The sequence below is a fragment of the Capsicum annuum genome, chromosome 3, assembly GCF_002878395.1.
Source record: "Capsicum annuum cultivar UCD-10X-F1 chromosome 3, UCD10Xv1.1, whole genome shotgun sequence".
NCBI lineage: Eukaryota > Viridiplantae > Streptophyta > Magnoliopsida > Solanales > Solanaceae > Capsicum > Capsicum annuum.
This window is the reverse complement of record NC_061113.1, coordinates 192,792,212-192,801,767: the sequence shown is the minus strand read 5'-3', so window position 1 is coordinate 192,801,767 and position 9,556 is coordinate 192,792,212. Positions and strand designations below refer to the sequence as shown.

General features: G+C 31.4%; 1 protein-coding gene and 1 pseudogene across 1 annotated transcript; both read left to right on the top strand.

The window, feature by feature from the left end:
• Positions 1-2,954: 2,954 nt before the first annotated feature.
• Positions 2,955-3,224, top strand: LOC124885315 (65-kDa microtubule-associated protein 9-like; the record flags this gene model as incomplete). The annotated part of the gene is given in 1 exon segment (XM_047408543.1): positions 2,955-3,224. A coding segment is annotated over 1 exon segment (149 nt), but the record flags the coding sequence as incomplete, so codon positions are not given.
• On the top strand, positions 3,219-5,843 carry LOC107865184 (annotated as a pseudogene).
• Positions 5,844-9,556: the final 3,713 nt, after the last annotated feature.

The following is a 9,556-nucleotide window of genomic DNA, read 5'->3' as shown; positions in this document are numbered from 1 at the left end:
TCTCTCTCTCTATATATATATATAGAGAGAGAGAGAGAGAGAGAGAGAGAGAGAGAGAGAAAGAGAGAGAGAGAGGGAGAGAATTAGACCCAATTAAATATATTTTTGACTACTGTAGTCGGTAGTGGTGGACATCGGTCGGTTCGGTTCGATTTTGTGTGTTATCGATTCAATTTATCGATTTTCGCTTTTTAAATATGCAAAACCAATAACCAACCAATAAGATATTTTTTATCAGTTTTCGGTTTATCGATTATTGATTCTTAACGGTTCGATTTTCGGTTTAACCAATAAGAAAAATACTTATAAAATAGAATCCATCTGGATCAAGTAGAGAAAACGGTCAGGCGAGGGAAATGGAAATGGAAATGGGTCGGATGAAGAAAGACAACAGAGGATTCAGTGGAAGTAAAGGCTTCGATGGTAATTCATAGTTCAAGAACTCCATCTCTGTATAATCTTTCAACCTAACTCTTTTAAGATATGAATGCTTCAGAAATTGCATAAAACAAATGATTTACTTGGTCAATATAGTCAGGGACTCCCATGCTTTAAGAATGTTTTCTCGTTTAAGCAATATTGCACTTACATAGGTGTTAGACTATTCACTGTATTCAGTGACTAATTTTAAGAAAATATATGACTTATAATAAATTATCGCTAGGATATGTGGTTTATCAGATGCCCAGATTCAAGTGCAAAAACAGAAGAACTTCAACTCCACGTCAATCATCAAGAATGCTAGTATTAGCCAATTTTACAGAGAAATTATATTAATCAGTCACAAAACTGTTAACGATTGTTTACAATAATAATACAAAACTAATATAATTAAAATATTTTTACCTTGTTCAAACTTTTCGAGGACATCTATATCTTCCTCAATCTTAGTGCGTACAACTATCAATTTTAGTATCTCAGTAGATCAGGGGGGTCGGAGGTCTGATTTTTAAGATTTGCAGCTAAGGAAATTGACATCTACCAGTTGTCAAGGGGTCCGAGCACTGTATAATCTCCCTCTCTTCGTCAACTATCAGTGGAGGAGCAAGTTATCTGCAAGATTAGGAGGTGGATTCAACAAATTCAAAGAGGGTTTCTTACTAGGTGGATGTATCTTTTCTCAATGGACTGAATCCGTCTTTTGTAGCATCAAAACGATAGATTTCACCTACATACTGGAGATTTCAGCTGGAGCAAAGAAATGGTTAACAGGTACACAAAGACAGGAAGGAGAAAGGAAAAACAATAAGAAATCTTACTCTTGCAAGCTAGAAGACGAGGTTATCACCAACACCAGTGGGATAGTATTGATGATCCGAAGAAGAGGAAGCTTAAGTTGTTCATTGATAAAGAAAGCCATGGAGATGCGGCAGAAAGGGAAGAAGATGAAAGGGATTTTCTTAGTGTCTCATTTTAGAAACCTTACTAGATATTTAGTTAATATATTTGGATATAATAGGTCAAGTTGGGTCAGGTTCGTTGACTCTTGGTTAATAAAATTATGTATTAAACCAATATATATATATATATAAATAATACAAATATTTATATAAATAAATATAAATAGGGGTAAAATAGTAATTTTAATGTATTCTTATTGGGTTATCAGTTAAACCGATAACCCAATAGGCCTAAATCGATACCGAATCGATAACCTAATAATTTTTTTTATAAAACCAATAACAAACCAATAACCCAATAACCCAATACCAATAACCCAAGAACATTTTTATCGATTCGGTTTATCAGTCGGTTCAATTTTTGCACAGCCCTAGTAGTCGAAAACATAAATAAATAAATAAATATATTACTAAATATATTTAATTATAAATAAATAATTAAATATATTTTCGACCACTGTAATCGAAAATATAAATAAATAAATATATTATGAAATATATTTAATTATAAATAAATAATTAAATATATTTTTGACTTTTGTAGTCAGAAAAGTAAATAATTAAATAAATATATTACTATATATATAATCAGACCCAATTAAATATATTTATGACTCTTGTAATCGGAAACATAAATAAATATATTATGAAATATATTTAATTATAAATATATTATTAAATATATTTCCAACCTCTCCAGTCGAAAAAATAAATAATTAAATAGATATCTTATTGTATATATATAATCAAACCCAATTAAATATATTTCCGATTACTCTAGTAAAAAATATAAATAAATATATTATTAATATATTTAATTATAAATAAATAATTAAATATATTATTAAATATATTTTTGAGTACTATAGTCGAAAAAGTAATTAATTAAATAAATATATTACTCTCTATATTTAATCAGATCCAATTAAATAAATTTCCGACCATCATAATCAAAAACATAAATAAATTGTTTTGCTTTTTAATTTGCGGTTTGATTTAGGTTTGTAGGTTGGGTTATGATACGGGAGTAATGTGTCTTAGGTATTTTGTTTGGCATTTTTGTGTTTGCTGAAAGTTAATTTGGACAGATTTTTGGAGTATACTGGAGAGATTTTCACAAATTGTATTCTTAAACCCTTACTTGAGACTTGTTCTAACTTTATTTTGTAATTTCTTGTCACTTTTTAATTTGTGACAAAGCACTCAAATGTTGATTTTCACACATCAAATAGTAGGGTTTTTTAGATGTAAGGCTGCTAAGATAAATGAAACAGAATGTTCATATTGTGATGTCTGCTTGTGCATGTAAGAGAAGGGAAAATGGAGGAGGCTGTGAAGATTTTCGAGGAGGGTAAAATGAATGGGATTAAGCTTGATGCAGGATTTATAGCTTTTGTGTTTACGTTTGCTTGTAAGCAGCAGAATATAAGATTAGGATTGGAGTTGTTGGAGGAGATGAAAGTCAGGGGTTTGTTGATTTCAAACAAAGTTGTATATGCCTCTCTACTAATGTTGTTCTTCTCATTGCTTAGCTTCAAGATATTGTAACTACCTTGATTGAGCTGTGGAATTTGATGGATACACCGGCGGACGAGCAACAAAAATTTCATGATTTTACAAGGCACATAGCAGCTTCAGAAAATGAAATAAATGAGCATAATGTTCAGTCTGCGGACAGTCTTCAACATCTATGGAAAAAATAAACTAACTTTTCTCCAATTAATTATTATATGCTGTTAATTTCTAGCAAAAATTGAGGGTACCCTAGTCTAGTTGTGATGTTTTCATAGCGGTAATGAAATTATCGCGATCCTATAATTCTTCTGCAGGCAGAGGCAGAAGTGTCGTATAATTTCATCAATTGAGCGAAAGGAAGAGTCAAGAGGAAATGAGGAACATGTTAATTCCATAAATGAATACAGATCTAAGATTGAGAATGAGTTCTCGAAGATTTCTGATGGAATTCTCAAACTGCTTGATTCTACGCTTATTCCCTCTGCTACATCTGGTGATTCTAAGGTATTTTACCTGAAAATAAAGGGTGATTATCATCGCTATTTGGCTGAGTTTAAGACTGGTGCTGAACATAAAGAGGCTGCTGAGAGTACTCTCACTGCTTACAAAGCTGCTCAGGTTTGTGATTTAATTTGCTCTTTTGTGAATTTGTTTAAACTGTTTATAAATTTGTTTAGATTTTATGGATCTGCCTGCTGTAGATTTGAGCTTCCTGATTTGTTATATGTCTCAGCAGATCTACTCTTTGCATAATAATAGTATTTGTTTCCAGTAGATCTTCTATTTATGACTTCTGGCATATTACTCTCTGCCTGCTAATTTACATGTCACACTTAGCATTTCGAAAGTCATAAAGTTTTATATTTTAAGTTGTTAATTATTGTGATTTACTTTATGCAATTTTCAAATGTATAAATTATATTTCAAAAAATCCAAAGTTCTATGTTTGAATTTATGACCAAAATGAAGTTTGAATCTTGAAAATTCCAATTTTGATACAAATTGGGATCAGAGAGACCTATATATTTTTTTTGCAAGATCATTTTTTTGGGGGCACATTTTTCAATATATTTGGATTTAAAGCGATGGAGCAACATAATACTATTATGAAGAACTCTTTTTTTTTGTTGAAACAAAAATATGATGAAATGCTCCTCCTTAGTGAATAATTGACCTTTTGCTGGTTCACAACTACAACGTTCTTGTGCGGATATAGATAACCTTGATGCTGCTTAGAGTATGTGGTTGTGGATTTTCTCCTCATGTAGACTGGGTTATTAGTTTAAATATGTTTTGGCACATGAAGATGCTTATTTCGTTTCTGTTTGTGGTAGCTATGGCCTTTCAATATAATTGAAAGGTCATTCTTATGATGTTCGAGAGTTGGAGATAAGTTATGGCATGAGTTATTTAATTTGCTGTGATTTCTTGGTTATGGTATGAACAATCTTGTTTAGTATATGTTCAGTTTTCCTCATTTTCTATAATGTTTGTAGGATATTGCATCTGCTGAACTTGCCCCAACACATCCCATCCGACTTGGACTGGCTCTCAACTTCCTGTGTTTTATTATGAGATCTTGAACTCTCCTGACCGGGCCTGCAGGCAGATGCAGAAGTCTTCTGCAGGCAATGAAATCAACAAAAATGAAAGAGGTTCTTCTGAGAAAAAGGCTGGAGTTTGAGAAAATCTGTAGGGTCACATATGGTTATTGGAACACAAAATTCAGCCTTCTTCTCTGTTGAAACTATAGATTCTGGTAACTGTTTCCTGTCATGAATATAGCAATGTTACATGTAGCTATTTTAACAAATTGAATTGTAACTGAATGTCTGAATCATATCTGCAATAATTTGTGGATTATTTTTATGCCTAAGCAAATTGATTTCTTGAGAAATCTATTTAGTTTTTAATATGCGTGAATGTTTGTTGTATCTCTTAAGTGCTAATGTTAGAAATTTGTAGGGGCGATTGATCCTTCATATCTGCTTGAGCTTTTGCAGCTTTTAAGTACTGCACTATTGATATTCAAATTGTCTAACTTGAATTTTTGTTTCAGGCAGGAGAGGTATTATCTTGCCATCAAGAAAGCAGCAAGGAAGCCTCTGTTTCCCGTATACACCTAGAACTGAATCAGTGCAGACAAGGAAGGCCCTTTAAAATCCACCAAGAACTGAATCTTCACAGACAAGGAAGGCCCTTTTAATCCACCTAGAACTGAATCAACACAGAGAAGGAAGCCTCTATCTCCCTTATCGTCGTTGTTCTCATCAAACGCAAGCACGGTTAATATTCAGAACCAGACCCTAAAGAGCCGAGAGGTCCAGGAAACACTGCAGTTGAACAAAACTCCAGTAATGAGACCAACCAAAATTACCTCTGCTGAAGGAAGACTCAAGGAAACAGTGTCTTTGAACAAATCTCCCATTATGACTCCAACAAAGATTGCCTCTGTCGTTGAAGGATGCATTACCCCAAAAACATTGCCCATTCCAATGCCAGTAACTCCTTCCTCAGTTTCCACTGCCATGCAGACTGTAATGACCCCAGCTAGTCACCATGTTTCTGCTTGTGCTGATCATATTGAGTACTCATTCGAGGAGAGAAGAGTTGATTACTACAATCCATTATCACATACCAAGGTCATTACCGAATGCTTGATTTAGCATTACTACTAGTATCAATGGATTTTCTACTCATCTGGTTTTAGCCAATGGATTTTCTTTTTTGCGTATGATAGACTCAACGCGGTTCGACTCTCCAATCCTGCATTTATCGAGAGCTTTGTGCAATGAACTACTCTTTTTCTCTAGTCATTTTTGTTGTGTTTGATTCTACTATGAAAAATACATTCATTAGTTATGTTTATAATCTGAGAGCAGTGTAAGCTAGTGCAAGATTTAATTAAAGAATTATTTTATAAGTGAATATTTGTTTATTAAAATTCTGATTAAAGTAGTCGGAAGAATAATTATTTATTAATGTTCCAACTACAGTAGTCGGAATGATTATTTTATTAAATAATTTTTTTATTAGTTTCTGACCACAGTAATCGAAAAAAATATTTATTTATTAAAATTCTGATTAAAGTAGTCGGAATAATAATTATTAAATAATATATATTAAGTTTCTGACTACAGTAGTCGGAATAATTATAATTATTACATAATTATTTATTAATTTCCCAATTATAGTAGTCGAAATAATTATAATTATTAAATAATTATTTATTAATTTTCGGACTACAGTAGTTGGAATAATTATAATTATTAAATAATTATTTATTAAATTTTTTATTACCATAGTTGGACGATTTATAATTATTAAATAATTATTTATATTTTTTTTATTAGAGTAGTCGAAATATTTATAATTATTAAATAAATATTTATTGAATTTCCGACTATAGTAGTCGAAAATTCCGACATTAGTAGTCGGATACATTTTTCTGACAAGCTATATTCCGACTATCATGAAACAGTCGGAAAGTAGTCAGAACTATCTTGTTTTCCGATCACATTCCGATTACATCAGCTGTCGAAAAAATGATGTTTTCTAATAGTGAAAAATACGTCATTAAGTACCCTCGAATTACGGAGAAAATTCATATTCAAATCTTTCTATATTCGGGAAATACACTACTAACGGCACTCGAATTACGAAAAAAATCAAAAAAGAAAAATAAAGAAAGAAACAGAATTGTATTCTTATCATTTATCAATAAAATTCTTATTTTCTTATATTTTATTTGTGATTGTAATTTATTTCTATTTATATAAAATTTGTTGCAGCCTGCAACCCCCTGCACTTAAATTCTACCTCGGGAATATAGAAGACAAGAAAACATGCAAAAAAGAAATTAATAGTATATACTTTTATAGATAAATATTAAGGTTACCAGTGATTATTGAAATTATCATATTTAACCTGATGAGCTTTTAAAAGCACCCGTATTCGTGAACTTTCATTTCCAACCATCTTATTATCAATTTGTCACACATCATCCCATTCGCACAATTTTTTCTTGCTTTCCTTATTGTATCGGTTAAAGGTGTTTAAAGAAAATGTTTTTTTAGCTAACTCAACTTAGAAAGTTCGTTGATCATAATATAATTATATTATTGCAATCTTTAAAAAACTAGTTGACCATAATTGTACCAACGATTCATCCAAGCTTAGTTGGTAGTGAGGGTTTAGCTCCCTGCATATATTCAGTTTCAAGCCAATGCACATATCTCTGTTATTGAATCTCAACTGCGTTAGAAATTACTGAGAATCCCCTATACAAGATAACTTATTTTCTTTTCAAGTTGTTTGACATAAACATTGATCTTTTTAAGTTATTAAACTTCTTTTGATAGGAAATTGGAACATTCTTTACGGATATTGTCAATACTCCCTCAGCTATGCAACTAGCAGGACATACTACCAGAAAAACAGCCAATTAGGAAGGGGAATCTGATTCCAGAAAGTTTATATCTTGTCCCAATTGGTCATTTAGGATGGGAATAAATTAGTCGCATCCTGTCCTAACAGGCTCCGCTTCAAATGGTCAACTGTGACGACTCTAATAAGTTGGTCTTTAAAAGTCTTTTCAGACGGTAAAAAATCCGATCATAATTATCTTTTAGCGATGGTATATCTTGTCTTAAATATACTAACTACCTGATCGTAATTAGCTTTTAACGACGGTATATCTTGTCCCAAAATAAACTAACTACCTTGTCGTAATTAGCTTTTAGCAACGGTATATCTTGTTGTTGGGTTCGAAATCGAGAGGGCGTCATGTGGAAACTTATAATTTGAAAATCAAGATGGTGATAATTCAGATGACAAATAAAAATATACTAAAACGTAATATTATTAATATAATTTGACCAATTGACCTACACATGAAACTAGTAACAAAGAAAATATAAAATTGTTGGGAGAATATCTCTCCCTAAACATGGCTCTTAAATGACTACATTGTGAGTGTTACTGTGTTATTGTATGAGAAGGGGTATTCTATTTATAGAGTTTCAAAACCTTTCCTCTTAGAAAGAAGTTTGCCAAATATAAAAAAAAAATATATTTTCCTTCCCTCAAAAGTAAAAGTAATTATGGTATTACTTTTATTTTTTTTTGAAGAAAAGTAAAACTTAAACTTGATAAGAAAATCAAGGCAAAAACTCTAACAAATCTCCCCTTTTTGGCTTGATTTTCTACAAAATATCTTGATCCTCCTTCTTCTTGTGCATAATCTTCGTTCTTCACATATTCTTCATATATCACTGTTGTTTGACATGCTTTAAGAATTGAGCCTTTTTGGGTTAAAATATATCAACCCTTTTCGGGTTAAAAATATTGGATCCCTTTTACAGGGTTAAAAGTAAGTTTTATTTTTAAATATGTGACAACAAGATCATTGAAATATGATTAGCGATTGTCTCCACATGTAGTTAAATAAAAACCTTCATTATCATCCAATTAATTGCAAATTGATTAGAATCGCATTGGACTTGTCTTCAACCTCATTTCACCAAATCACTGGATCTTTGAACCGTAGGCTTTGATACCACTTGTTGGGTTCGAAATCGAGAGGGAGTCATGCGAAAACTTATAGTTTGAAAATCAAGACGGTGATAATTCAGATGACAAATAAAAATACACTAAAACGTAATATTATTAATATAATTTGGCCAATTGGCCTACACATGAAACTAATAATAAAGAAAATATAAAATTGTTGGGAGAATATCTCTCCCCAAACATGACTCTTAAATGACTACATTGTGGATGCTACTGTGTTATTGTATGAAGGGGTATTCTATTTATAGAGTTTCAAAACCTTTCCTCTTAGAAAGAGGTTTGCCAAATATGAAAATTTTTTATATTTTCCTTTTCGGAAAAGTAAAAGTAATTATGGTATTACTTTTATTTTTCTTTCAAGAAAAGTAAAGCTTAAACTTGGTAAGAAAATCAGGGCAAAAACCCTAATAAATCTCCCCTTTTTGGCTTGATTTTCTACAAAATATTTTTGATCTTCCTTCTTCTTGTGTATAATCTTCATTCTTCACACATTCTTCATATATCACTGCTGTTTGACATGCTTTAAAAAGTGAGCCTTTTTTGGGTTAAAATATATCAGCCCTTTTCGGATTAAAAATATTGGAGCCGTTTTGCAGGGTTAAAAGTAAGCTTTATTTTCAAATATGTGACAGCAGGATTATTGAAATATGATTGACAATTGTCTACACATGTAATTAGACAAAAATCTTCATTATCATCCAATTAATTGCAAATTGATTAGAACCGCATTGGACTTGTTTTCAACCTCATTTTACCAAACCACTGGATCTTTGAACCATAAGCTTTGATGCCACTTGTTGGGTTCAAAATCGAGAGGGCGTCATGCGAAAAATTATAGTTTGAAAATCAAGACGGTGATAATTCAAATGACAAATAAAAATATACTAAAACGTAATATTATTGATATAATTTAGCCAATTGGCGTGCACATAAAAACTAATAATAAAGAAAATATAAAATTATTGGGAGAATATCTCCCCCTAAACATGACTCTTAAATGACTACACTGTGGATCCTACTGTGTTATTGTATGAGAAGGGATATTCTATTTATAGAGTTTCAAAACCTTT